The sequence below is a fragment of the Pelecanus crispus genome, chromosome 6, assembly GCF_030463565.1.
Source record: "Pelecanus crispus isolate bPelCri1 chromosome 6, bPelCri1.pri, whole genome shotgun sequence".
NCBI classification, from domain to species: domain Eukaryota; kingdom Metazoa; phylum Chordata; class Aves; order Pelecaniformes; family Pelecanidae; genus Pelecanus; species Pelecanus crispus.
In genome coordinates, this window is record NC_134648.1 from 2,700,297 (window position 1) to 2,712,939 (window position 12,643).

Sequence of the window (12,643 nt, forward strand, 5' to 3'; positions counted from 1 at the left end):
ACATGCAGAACACATCTAGACACACGCAGCACACACCTGTATACATGCAGAACACACCTGTGTACATGCAGCACACACCTATATACGTGCAGAACACCTAGATACATGCAGCACACACCTATACACATGCAGCGGACACCTATATACGTGCAGAACACCTACATACATGCAGCACATGCCTATATACATGCAGCGCATACCTATATATGTGCAGCCCACACCTAGATACATGCAGAACACCTATACTCATGCAGCACACACCTATACACATGCAGTGCATACCTATATACGTGCAGAACACCTACATACATGCAGCACACACCTATATACATGCAGCGCATACCTACATAGGTGCAGCCCATAACTAGATACGTGCAGAACACCTATATACATGCAGAACCCACCTATATACATGCAGCACACACCCATACAGATGCAGAACACATGTATATACATGCAGCACACCCCTATACACAGGCAGCACACCTACATACATGCAGCGCACACCCAGATACATGCAGAACACCTATACCCATGCAGCACACACCTATACCCATGCATCCACACGCCCCAGCCAAAAAGCGGGAGGGGGCTCGTTCCCGGAGGCTGCCCGGCGGCAGAGGGCCCGTGGCAGGGCCCCCGTCCCCCCCATGCCGTGCCGGGGCTGCCCCTGCCCGCAGCGACCGCAGCACGCTGACCGGTCTTGCGCTTTAATGGCAGAACCGCACCGAAATCACCCCGTGTCACCCCTCCCTCGCTGGCCTGCCAGCGGGAAGGGGACCCCAACTCCCCCCCCCCCCCCAAAAATCAGTTCTCCGCTCCCAGACCCCGTCTGCCCGCGGGGCTCGGTGCGGGCAGGCTGGCAGAGGACGCTCGGGTGCTGGGACAGTTTCTTCATGCCCGGGGTGGGGACACCTTCCTGCTGGCACCCCACGGCGACCGGCAGCACCAGTCCCGCAGGGCCGGCTGGCGGGGGGACGGAAGCACGGCGGCGGTGGGAGCAGGGGTCCGGCGGTGGAGCGGGGGTCCGGCGGTGGGAGCAGGGGTCCGGCGGTGGAGCGGGGGTCTGGCGGTGGGAGCAGGGGTCCGGCGGTGGAGCGGGGGTCCGGCAGGGGTCCAGTGGTGGGAGCAGGGGTCCGGCGGTGGGAGCAGGGGTCTGGCGGTGGAGCGGGGGTCCGGCGGTGGGAGCAGGGGTCCGGCAGTGGAGCAGGGGTCCGGCGGTGGAGCGGGGGTCCGGCGGTGGGAGCAGGGGTCCGGCGGTGGAGCGGGGGTCTGGCAGTGGGAGCAGGGGTCCGGCGGTGGAGCGGGGGTCCGGCGGTGGGAGCGGGGGTCCGGCAGTGGAGCAGGGGTCCGGCGGTGGAGCGGGGGGTCCGGCGGTGGGAGCAGGGGTCCGGCAGTGGAGTGGGGGTCCAGTGGTGGGAGCAGGGGTCCGGCGGTGGAGCGGGGGTCCGGCGGTGGGAGCGGGGGTCCGGCGGTGGAGCGGGGGTCCGGCGGTGGGAGCAGGGGTCCGGCAGGGGTCCGGCGGTGGAGCGGGGGTCCGGCAGTGGAGCAGGGGTCTGGCGGTGGGAGCAGGGGTCCGGCAGGGGTCCAGTGGTGGGAGCAGGGGTCCGGCGGTGGAGCGGGGGTCCGGCGGTGGGGAGCAGGGGTCCGGCGGTGGAGCGGGGGTCCGGCGGTGGGAGCGGGGGTCCGGCGGTGGCAGAGGGGGTCTGGCAGCAGCCAGGAGCCGTGGCGGTGTCCTGAGCCGGAGCGGGAGGGACAGCATCAGGCCCCAGGGGCGATGCCAGGGGTGGCGGGGGGCTCAGCAGAGCACGCAGCCCCTCCTGGGCCGTCGCCTCCTGCGCTGGCTCCGGCGGGCGGCGCTGAAGGCGGCACGGCAGGCCTCCACGAAGATGTCCTCGACGTTCTCCTGGTACCTGGCCGAGCACTCCAAGTAGGACACGGCGTGGAGCTGCCGGGCCATGGCCTCTCCCTGCGGGGAGCCGCGGGGTCAGACCCCCCAGGGCCCCGGCTCCCCCGCCGCCCCGTGCTGGGGGGCATCCCCGGCCCGTCTGGGGGTGGCACTTGCCTGCTGGTAGGAGACGGGTTCCAGGCGTCCCTCCCGCAGCTTGCGCAGCACCGCCCGGTCCTGCCGCAGGTCCGTCTTGCAGCCCACCAGCAGCACCGGGACGCCCTTGCAGAAGTGGTTCACCTCCGGGTACCACTGCGGGGGACACCCGCGCGCACACGTCACCCCATGTCGCCCCGGGGGACGGGGACACGGGACGGGCGGCAGCTCCACGCCGCCTGGCACGGGGAGGACACGTGGGGCGGGGGCAGCCCCCCCGGGGCCCTCGTTACCTTCGTTAGGATGTTGTCGTAGCTGTTGGGGCTGGTGACGTCAAAGCAGATGAGGACGACGTTGGTGTCCGAGTAGGACAGCGGGCGAAGCCGGTCGTAGTCTTCCTGCCCTGCCGGGTGGAGCAGCAGACCATTATACACCAGTTCCCTTACTGGGCTGGGTCCCCCCCCTCCCAGCTTGGGACCGCGTCTGCCCCCCCAGCCCGGGGGGGCTCCGGGGACAGAAAGGCAGCGCCGCTGGCAGTGACACCCTCGGTGGCCTGGCCGGCTGTGCCTTAACCCCCATCTCCCACGGTCGGTGCATGGGGACACCCCTCCAAGGCATGACCCATGGGTGGGGGGGGACACCCCAAAACCCACGGGCTGGAGCTGGGGGGGACACACGACTGCCTGCCCCGTCCCCTCCTGTCCCACCTGCCGTGTCCCAGAGGTGGATCTTCACGTGCTTGCCGCCAGCCTGCAGGGAGGCCGTGTACTTCTCGAAGACGGTGGGGACGTAGGCCTGGCAGGGGACAGCGGGGACGTGAGCTGGGTCCCCCCCCCCACCCCGCGAGCAGCGGCGGCGGAGGGGAACCCCCCCCCGGGGACGTGTGCGGGGCACGGGGAGGCACCCGGGCTCGGGAGAGGGGAGCGGGGAGGGCAGGAGATGGCGGTGCCTCCCCGGGGGGCGTGGGGTGGGGACCCTCCTTGTCCCCCCCCAGCCCCAGGACTGTGCCCCCCCGCCGCCCCAGCCCACGGCGGCACCGAGCCCCAGGCAGGCGGGAGGCCCCGGGCGGGGGGCCGGGAGAGCGGTGCTGGGGTCCCCATGGGCTGCCCCCCATTCCCGCACCCCCCGGGTCCCATCCGTGCCCTCGCTGCGGGACAGCCCCCGCTCCTCCGAGACCCCGCAGCCGAGGCAGAGGCGCCCGTCCGCCCGCCGAGGCGGGGGCCGCCCCGGACCCCCGTCAGCCCCAGACTGGTCCCCCCCCCAGGCTCCGTCGTCCCCCCCCACCCCCAGCCCCACGTCCCGCCGCCAACGGCCCCGCTGCCGCCACCGCGCCCGTCCCGTCCCGCTCCACCGCCCTTTGCCCGCGCCGCCGCTCCCCGGCAGCTCCCCCAGCCGCGGCAGGCCCGCGTGGGGAGCCGCTCGGCGACCGGGACCCCCACCCGCGACCGGGTCCCACCGGGGCTGAGGTCCCAGGGCCCCGTGAGGCCCTGGTACCTTGGGGAAATCCCCCCTGGCGAAGGCCACCAGCAGAGACGTCTTCCCGCAGCCCCCGTCCCCCACGACGACGGCCTTGACCTCGGCCTCGGCGGGGCCCGGCCCGTCGCGCTCCCCGCTGCATGGGGGCAGCCGTCGGGGCCTCGGCGGGGACGAGGATGGGGACAGGGCGGCGGGAGGCACCCGCCCGGCCCAGGGTGCGGCCCCCACCCTCCCGCCGGGCCCGCCCGCGGCGTCGCTCGGGGCTGTGGCCGTGCGGGTGGCGATGGCCGGGGCTGGGGCACGGCTGGCAGGCCTACAGGCTGCCCGTAGGCGCCCCGGCGTCCTCGCACACGCACGGCCCGCCTTTGCACGCGCGTGGGGCCGCTGCCCCGCGCGTGCCCGCCGTCCCCCGCCGCCTGCGGGCCCCGCTCGCCTCTGCCTCCCGCCGGCCCGCGCGACGCTTGCCCTCGCGCCCGCCCGCCCGCCCGCGCACGTGCCCGGCCGCCCCTTGCACGACTCCCATCGCACGCGTGCGGCTCCTTTGCACGCCCGCACATGCTGGCGGGCCCGGCTCCTCCTCGCACGCATCCCCCCCCCCCCCCCACCCCGCCGCGTCCTCTTGCACGCGCGCACAGCCCTTGCACGGCTCCCTCCTGCGCGCGTCCCCGCGCTCGTGCGTGCAAGCACACGCGCGTGTGCCCCCCTGCGTGCCCGCTGCAGCCAGGGGGCCCTACCCCGACCCCCCCCCCCCCCCCCCCCCCCCCCCTCCCCAAACCTGGGTTTTATTGCCCCGAGCACCCGCAGGAGGCAAAGTCCAGGGTGGAGGGAGGCGTCGAGGGGTGACTCACGGCTCCGGCTCTCCCGCCGGTGCCACCCCTTCCGTCACACCGGGTGATGTGCCGTGCCCAGCCCTGCCCGGCCGTGCCAAGTCGTGCCGTCTTGTGCCGTGCCGGAGCCGTGCCCTGCCGTGGAAGCCCTGTCCCTGGCGCCCGGCCCAGCAGGACCTGGCTGGCACGGCTGCCCCCCCCCCCACCCCGCCCCGGCCAAATGTCTTTCCCCGGTGATCCCGGCACGCTGGCGGAGAGGAACTGCAACCCCCCCGCTTTCCTCGGGGACGTGCCAACCCAGCGCCGGTCCCGGGGGGCCCGGACATGTGTGAACCCCGCATTAACCACCCCCTATAACCCACGGCAATCCTTGCCCGCCTTCCCCGGGGATGGGGACCCCCACGACCCCGCTCTGGGAGGTGGGAGCTCAGAGGATGCTCAGCCGCGAGGGATTTGGGACGGGATTTGGGACGTGGGGCGTTTCTAGATGGTGGCTGGGCTCAGGGAGCCCCGTGCATGGGTGCCCCCTCCCGCCGGCTCCCCCAGCCCTGCTGTGGGTGCGCCAGCCGCCCCCGCTGAGCCAGGCAAGGGTGTTAGCGGTCCTAGCAGCAATTAGCCGGCTTAATGAGCCGAAGAAGCAGCTTTCTGCCCTTGCTGGAGGAGCAGAGGGCACCCGGTGCTTTGCCCGCCGTCTGACCGTGCCCGCCACCAGCCCCACGGCTGGAGGGGACGCAGAGGGCAGCCGGTGCCGCTCTGGGGAGGAAGGAGAGACCACGTCCCCCACATCCCAGCTCGGAGGTCCCCAAGACCCCCTCCCCTCCCGTCCCGTCGGTGCCCTCCTCTGCCACCCCAAGGCCCCGGTGGGGGCGAACGGGCGCTTTTGGTATAGGGGCGCGGGGAGGGATGGGGGGGGATGATGTGTGCCCATCCCCGCCGTTCCCCCCAGCCCTATGGCTGGTTCATCCCCTCCTCTCCTGCCACCGGCCCCCCCGGCTCCCTCGGTGGGTACCAGCCCGACCGGGAGGGCACTGCAGCCCCCAGACCAACCGGGGCGAGTCCAAACCTATGGCTCGAACACCAAATTCCCACCCAGGCCTGATGCGAGACAAAGATGGAGGAGAAACAGCGGCGATTCACATGCTGAGAGGCTGGAAGGCGAACGCACACAGTGATGAACAAGCTCAGAAGGACGCCAGCGTCAGGGCAGGGTGGGGGGAGGAGACTGGAGCACAATAAAACAATTAGGAAGGTGGTAATTACCAGTCTAATGAGATATCAGGTTGAATCCTAAAAGCATCAAGATTCTTTCACAGCAAGATGTAGCTGCTGCAGTATTCATCCTCTGGGGTATTCTGTTGGGCAAAACATTTCCTTTCCCGTAAGACCAACGGAAATTTGACAGGAAAAGAGGCTGGGTGGTACAGCCTGTATCTTTGAAACTGCCCAGTGCTCTTACCACCTCACCCGTGATCTTGCAGAAACGCCCCGAAGAGCAGCTGTACTTGGAGGACAGACAGGCTGCTCGGGTCTTCTGAGGACGCCGAGACCCCAGTTCTCCTCATCTGAGAAGATCGTGGCAAGGAGAGCCCGAAGGAGGGAGCGTGCCCCACTCGGACGCGCGGGCACGTCGACCCCGCGCTGCTGCCTGGAAAGGTAGGGCATCGGGAGCGGAGCCCACCCCGGGGAGCTGCTTGCGTCTCCCTGCAGCCCCTCTCACCGCTCCCGTGTGCATCCTCCCTCGGGGTGCCTGGAGCCCCTCCAGCCTCTCCTCTGCTCACCCCCCAGCCCACCGCTGGGGAGGCAGCCGCCCCCCAGCCCTCCCGTCGCACCCTGTCCCCAGCCCTGCTGCGCCACATCACCAGGACCCCTCTCCCCAACACATCCTTCGGGGTTCCGCTAACTCCCCGTCTGCTCTGACTGCAGCCGGGGTCCACGTCCCACCTCCCGCCATGGAGCTGAACCAGACGTCCCCACCTCCCACGTGGCCCACGCCAACCACCGATGGAGACGACCCGTGCAGGGTAGAGGTCGCCGACATGGCCATAGACGGTGTCACGCTGCTCATCTGCCTCTGTGGGCTGATGGGGAACGGGGCCGTCCTATGGCTCCTCGGCTTCCGCATCCGCAGGAACCCCATCACCGTCTACATCCTCAACCTGGCCGTCGCCGACTTCACCTTCCTCCTCTTCATGGTCATTTCATCCATCCTCTACATGATGGAGAACGCTTGCTCCACTGTTGTGTCTCGGGTGTACCTGAGGTCGCTTTTCCTGCTCTCGCTGTTCTCCTACAACATGGGCCTGTACCTCCTGATGACCATCGGCATCGAGAGGTGCGTGTCCATCCTCTGCCCGCTCTGGTACCGCTGCCGCCGCCCCCAGCACTTGTCGGCCGTGGTGTGTGCCCTGCTCTGCGCCCTCTCCATCGCCGTCATTGCTGCAGTGACTTCTCTGTGCCTCTTGCACGAGCACGAGCACTGCCAGATGGCTCTCATCTCCATGTATGTCCTCAACTTCCTCATCTGTGCCCCACCCATGGTCATTTCCAATGTGATCCTGTTCATTAAGGTCCTGTGTGCCTCCCAGCAGCGCCAACCCAAGAGGCTCTACATCGTTATCTTCCTCACTGTCCTCTTCTTTCTCCTCTTTGGGGTTCCCCTCAGCATCTGGAATTTCCTGCAGCAGTTCGGCTACACCGTCATGCCCTCCCAGGTTGTTTTCCTGCTTGCCTGCATCAACAGCAGCATCAACCCCTTCATCTACTTCTTGGTGGGGAGCTGCCGGAGGCACTGCTCCTTCATGCCCCTCCAGGTTGCCTTCCAGAGGGTCTTCGAAGAGACGGGGGTCACCGTGATCTCCAGCTAAGAGGCCACTGTGGTCACAACTGCTGCGCTGCCCACCCCGGCTTCATGCTCAGGCACCCACCCTTGCTCCCGGCTGGGCCTGCGGGTCACCTTCCTGTGACTGTGTGTTGGGATACATCGCATCCCCATTCCCGATTCCTGTTCCCCATCCCCATCACCTTTCCCATTCCCCATCCCCATTCCCATTCCCATCCCCATTCCCATTCCCCATCCTCATTCCCATCCCCATCCTCATTCCCATCCCCATTCCCCATCCCATCCCATTCCCACCCCCATCCCCATCCCCCTTCTCATCCCCATCCCCATTCCCATCCCCATTCCCCATCCCTTTCCCCATCCCCATCCCCATCCCCATTCCCCATCCCTTTCCCCATTCCCACCCCCATTCCCCTTCTCATCCCCAACCACATTCCCCACCCCCATTCCCACTCCATCCCATCCCCATCCCTGTGCCCATCCCCACTCCCATCCCCATTCCCCATCCCCATCTCCTTTCCCATCTCCATCTCCTTTCCCATTCCCCATGCCCATTCCCCATCCCTATCCCCATTCCCACCCCCATTCCCATTCTCATCCCCATTCTCATCCCCATCCCCATTCCCACCCCCATTCCCATCCCATCCCCACTCCCATCCCCATTCCCCGTCTCATCCCCATCCCCATCCCCACCCCCATCCCCATTCCCCATCCCTATCCCCATTCCCATCCCCATTCCCCGTCTCATCCCCATCCCCACCCCCATCCCCATTCCCCATCCCTATCCCCATTCCCATCCCCATTCCCCGTCTCATCCCCATCCCCATCCCCACCCCCATCCCCATTCCCCACTCCCATCCCCATTCCCCGTCTCATCCCCATCCCCATCCCCACCCCCATCCCCATTCCCCATCCCTATCCCCATTCCCATCCCCATTCCCCGTCTCATCCCCATCCCCATTCCCATCCCCACCCCCATCCCTGTCCCCATCCCTATCCCCGTCCCTGTTCCCATCCCCATTCCCACCCCCATCCCCATCCCTATCCCCATCCTCATCCCTATCCCATTCCCACCCCCATCCCCATCCCATCCCCATTCCTATCCCTATACCTGTCCCCACCCCCATTCCCATCCCCATCCCTATCCCCACCCCATCCCATTCCCACCCCCATCCCTGTCCCCATTCCCATCCCCATCCCCATCCCTATCCCCATCCCATCCCCATTCTCATCCCCATCCTCATCCCCATCCCATTCCCACCCCCATTCCCATTCTCATCCCCATCCCCATCCCCATTCCCATCCCCATTCCCATCCCATCCCCACTCCCATCCCCATTCCCCGTCTCATCCCCATCCCCATCCCCATCCCCATCCCCCTTCTCATCCCCATCCCATTCCCACCCCCATTCCCACCCCCATCCCTGTCCCCACCCCCATCCCCATCCCCATCCCCATCCCCATCCCTATCCCCATTCTCATCCCCATCCCCATCCCATTCCCACCCCCATTCCCATCCCCACCCCATCCCATTCCCACCCCCATTCCCACCCCCATCCCCACCCCATCCCCATTCCCATCCCCATCCCCACCGCCATCCCCACCCCATTCCCATCCCCATTCCATCCCCATTCCCATCCCCATTCTCATCCCCACCCTCATCCCCACCCCATTCCCACCTCCATTCCCACCCCCCCCGCCCCCGGCCGTTCCCCCCGCAGGGCGCGCAGGGTTTTTGGGCGGGGGGGGGGCGCGGCGCGCGGGGCTCCTTCGCCCTCCAGCGAGGGGCGGGGAGCGCGGACCCCCCGAAAACCTCCCGGGGAGCGGCTCTCGGGGCGGGGGCTGCGGCCGCGGGTGCCCGGCAGCCCCGCTCCTGCCCCCCGCCCCGGGCGAAGCCTCCGCTCCTCCCGCCGGGGCTGCGCCTCGCCCGGCCCCGGCCCCGCTCCTCCGCCCCAATAAAGCCGCTGGCTCCGGCCGCCGCCTCTCCTGCCTCTCCGGCCGCTGCGGGGCGGGGGGCTGCGCCACGGGGGACGCGGGTGGGGGTGAAGCTCTGCCCCCCCAAACACCCTCTGGGGCGGCGCGGGGTGAGCAGCGCACGCAGGGGAGGCACTGGAGCCTCAGGCGTGGGGCTGGCGGGGGGGCGGGAGGTGGGGGGGCTGCGGGGGGGGGGGCGGGACGTGGGGGGGTTGGGGTGGGAGGTGCGGGATGTGGGGGGGCTGGTGGGATGGTGCAGAACATGGTGGGGCTGGTGGGACGGTGCAGGACACGGTGGGGCTGGTGGGAAGGTGCAGGACACGGTGGGGCTGGTGGGATGGTGCAGGACACGGTGGGGCTGGTGGGATGGTGCAGGACATGGTGGGGCTGGGTGGGATGGTGCAGGACACGGCGAGGTTGGTGGGAAGGTGCAGGACATGGTGGGGTTGGTGGGAAGGTGCAGGACGTGGGGTTGGTGGGAAGGAGTGCAGGACACAGCGAGGTTGGTGGGAAGGTGCAGGACATGGTGGGGTTGGTGGGAAGGAGTGCAGGACACAGCGAGGTTGGTGGGAAGGTGCAGGACATGGTGGGGTTGGTGGGAAGGAGTGCAGGACACGGTGGGGCTGGTGGGAAGGTGCAGGACATGGTGAGGATGGTGGGATGGTGCAGGACATGGCGAGGATGGTGGGATGGTGCTGAACATGGCGAGGTTGGTGGGAAGGTGCAGGATGTGGTGGGGCTGGCCGGGGTGTGCGGGATGTGGTGGGGCTGGTGGGAAGGTTCTGGATGTGGTGGGGCGGGTGGGAAGGATCTGGACATGGTGGGGCTGGCTGGGGGGTGTGGGATGTGGTGGGGCTGGTGGGAAGGTGCAGGACACAGTGGGGCTGGTGGGAAGGTTCTGGACGTGGTGGGGCTGGTGGGAAGGTGCTGGACATGGTGGGGCTGGACAGGGTGTGTGGGATGTGGTGGGGCTGGTGGGACAGTGCAGAACATGGTGGGGCTGGTGGGAAGGAGTGCAGGACACGGTGGGGCTGGTGGGAAGGTGCAGGACATGGCGAGGATGGTGGGATGGTGCAGGACATGGCGAGGTTGGTGGGAAGGTGCAGGATGTGGTGGGGCTGGTGGGACAGTGCAGGATGTGGTGGGGTTGGTGGGAAGGTTCTGGATGTGGTGGGGCTGGACAGGGTGTGTGGGATGTGGTGGGGCTGGTGGGACAGTGCAGGACATGGTGGGGCTGGTGGGATGGTGCAGGACATGGCGAGGATGGTGGGATGGTGCAGGACATGGCGAGGTTGGTGGGAAGGTGCAGGATGTGGTGGGGCTGGCCGGGGGGTGTGGGATGTGGGGGGCTGGTGGGAAGGAGTGCAGAACATGGTGGGGCTGGTGGGAAGGTGCAGGACATGGCGAGGATGGTGGGATGGTGCAGGACATGGCGAGGTTGGTGGGAAGGTGCAGGATGTGGTGGGGCTGGTGGGACAGTGCAGGATGTGGTGGGGTTGGTGGGAAGGTTCTGGATGTGGTGGGGCTGGACAGGGTGTGTGGGATGTGGTGGGGCTGGTGGGACAGTGCAGGACATGGTGGGGCTGGTGGGATGGTGCAGGACATGGCGAGGATGGTGGGATGGTGCAGGACATGGCGAGGATGGTGGGATGGTGCAGGACATGGCGAGGTTGGTGGGAAGGTGCAGGATGTGGTGGGGCTGGCCGGGGGGTGTGGGATGTGGGGGGCTGGTGGGAAGGAGTGCAGAACATGGTGGGGCTGGTGGGAAGGTGCTGGACATGGTGGGGCTGGTGGGCTGGTGGGATGGTGCAGGACATGGCGAGGTTGGTGGGAAGGTGCAGGATGTGGTGGGGCTGGCTGGAGTTTGCAGGATGTGGTGGGGTTGGTGGGAAGGTTCTGCACTTGGTGGGGCTGGTGGTAAGGTTCTGGATATGGTGGGGCTGGCCAGGGGGTGTGGGATGTGGTGGGGCTGGTGGGAAGCAGTGCAGGACACAGTGGGGCTGGTGGGACAGTGCAGGACATGGTGGGGCTGGTGGGATGGTGCAGGACATGGCGAGGATGGTGGGATGGTGCAGGACATGGCGAGGTTGGTGGGAAGGTGCAGGATGTGGTGGGGCTGGCTGGAGTTTGCGGGATGTGGTGGGGTTGGTGGGAAGGTTCTGCACTTGGTGGGGCTGGTGGTAAGGTTCTGGATATGGTGGGGCTGGCCAGGGGGTGTGGGATGTGGTGGGGCTGGTGGGAAGCAGTGCAGGACACAGTGGGGCTGGTGGGAAGGTTCTGGACGTGGTGGGGCTGGTGGGACGGTGCAGGACATGTTGAGGTTGGTGGGAAGGTGCAGGATGTGGTGGGGCTGGCCGGGGGGTGTGGGATGTGGGGCTGATGGGAAGGTTCTGGACGTGGTGGGGCTGGTGGGAAGGTGCAGGACACAGTGGGGCTGGTGGGATGGTGCAGGATGTGGTGGGGCTGGCCGGGGGGTGCGGGCTGTGGTGGGGCTGGTGCGAAGGTTCTGGATGTGGTGGGGCTGGTGGGACGGTGCAGGACACGGTGGGGCTGCATGCAGGGTGTGGGACGTGGCGGGGTCCGCGCTCGGCGGGCCAGGAGGAGCACCAACCCCAGCCTGGCAGCGCGGGAGGAGGCTGCAGCGAGCAGCCTGGCGTGGAGCCGGGGCAGCGCGAGGCTGGGCACCGTGCCTTCCTCCTGGCTCCGCCATGGCGCCGGGGGAAACCGAGGCCCGGCACGACGGCGTTTGGTCCGGAGCCGTCTGACACACAGCTGCTGGCTGTGGCACCGTCGTTCTGCACACCTGCAGCTCTCCCCACCGCTGCGGCGGGAGGCTTTGCGACCGGCTGAGACCTTGGCAAAGCCCTAGGGAGGCGTGCGATGCCCCGTGGAGCCCGTGGTGACCGACAGACGTGGCAACCTGCTCCTGGAAGGTGGTGGCCGGGCTGGGGACCACGGACACCCCCTCCCCTTGCTGCTGCACCGTCCTCGCCTGCTGAAGAAGGAGAAATGCTCCAGGCTGCAGAAGCCAGGGGAGAGGAAGAACTTCAGAAGGAAGAGTCCTTTACACTTAGACCTGGCTTACAAAATTAAAAAAAAAAAAAATGTTTGGGGAGATGTTTGCTGTGACACTAATAAAACAGCCTGGGGGCACCCTGGGCCCATCCTGCGTGCCGCGGCTGTGCCGGCGCGGTCCCAGCTGCGGGCTGCTGGCCCCGTTTTTGCCGCGGAGAGCGCAAGCCGGGTGCACGTCTCCCCTCCCTCCACCCCGCGCCCCCGGCCGCAGCGGGACCCAGACGAAGCCGGCAAACACGGACGGAAGGCGGCTCAGGGTGCACGATGCTGTTTATTGATTTCAGGCAGCCGCGAGATACAGGAACCGGGTACCGGCGGGAGGGGAGGGCGGCGGGGGCTCGGCAGAGCCTGGCGAGGGGCGGCGGGTCCCCATCGCCCACATCGCAGGAGGCGGGAGGGGAGCAGAGCT

The 12,643-nt window shown here is 67.8% G+C and overlaps 2 protein-coding genes across 2 annotated transcripts; one reads left to right on the plus strand and one right to left on the minus strand.

Moving 5' to 3' along the window:
- Positions 1 to 1,798: 1,798 nt before the first annotated feature.
- Positions 1,799 to 6,298, minus strand: RHOD (ras homolog family member D). Its single transcript, XM_075712359.1, has 7 exons — positions 6,289 to 6,298; positions 5,812 to 5,992; positions 3,539 to 3,656; positions 2,752 to 2,839; positions 2,338 to 2,447; positions 2,066 to 2,200; positions 1,799 to 1,969 (listed from the first exon to the last, which is right to left on the minus strand). Exons 1-7 carry the CDS (start codon positions 6,296 to 6,298, stop codon positions 1,799 to 1,801), a joined length of 813 nt encoding a protein of 270 aa, XP_075568474.1.
- LOC104027097 (mas-related G-protein coupled receptor member H) lies at positions 6,273 to 7,211 on the plus strand. The gene has a single exon (XM_009477727.2). It carries the CDS (start codon positions 6,297 to 6,299, stop codon positions 7,209 to 7,211), a length of 915 nt encoding a protein of 304 aa, XP_009476002.2. The 5' UTR covers positions 6,273 to 6,296.
- Positions 7,212 to 12,643: the final 5,432 nt, after the last annotated feature.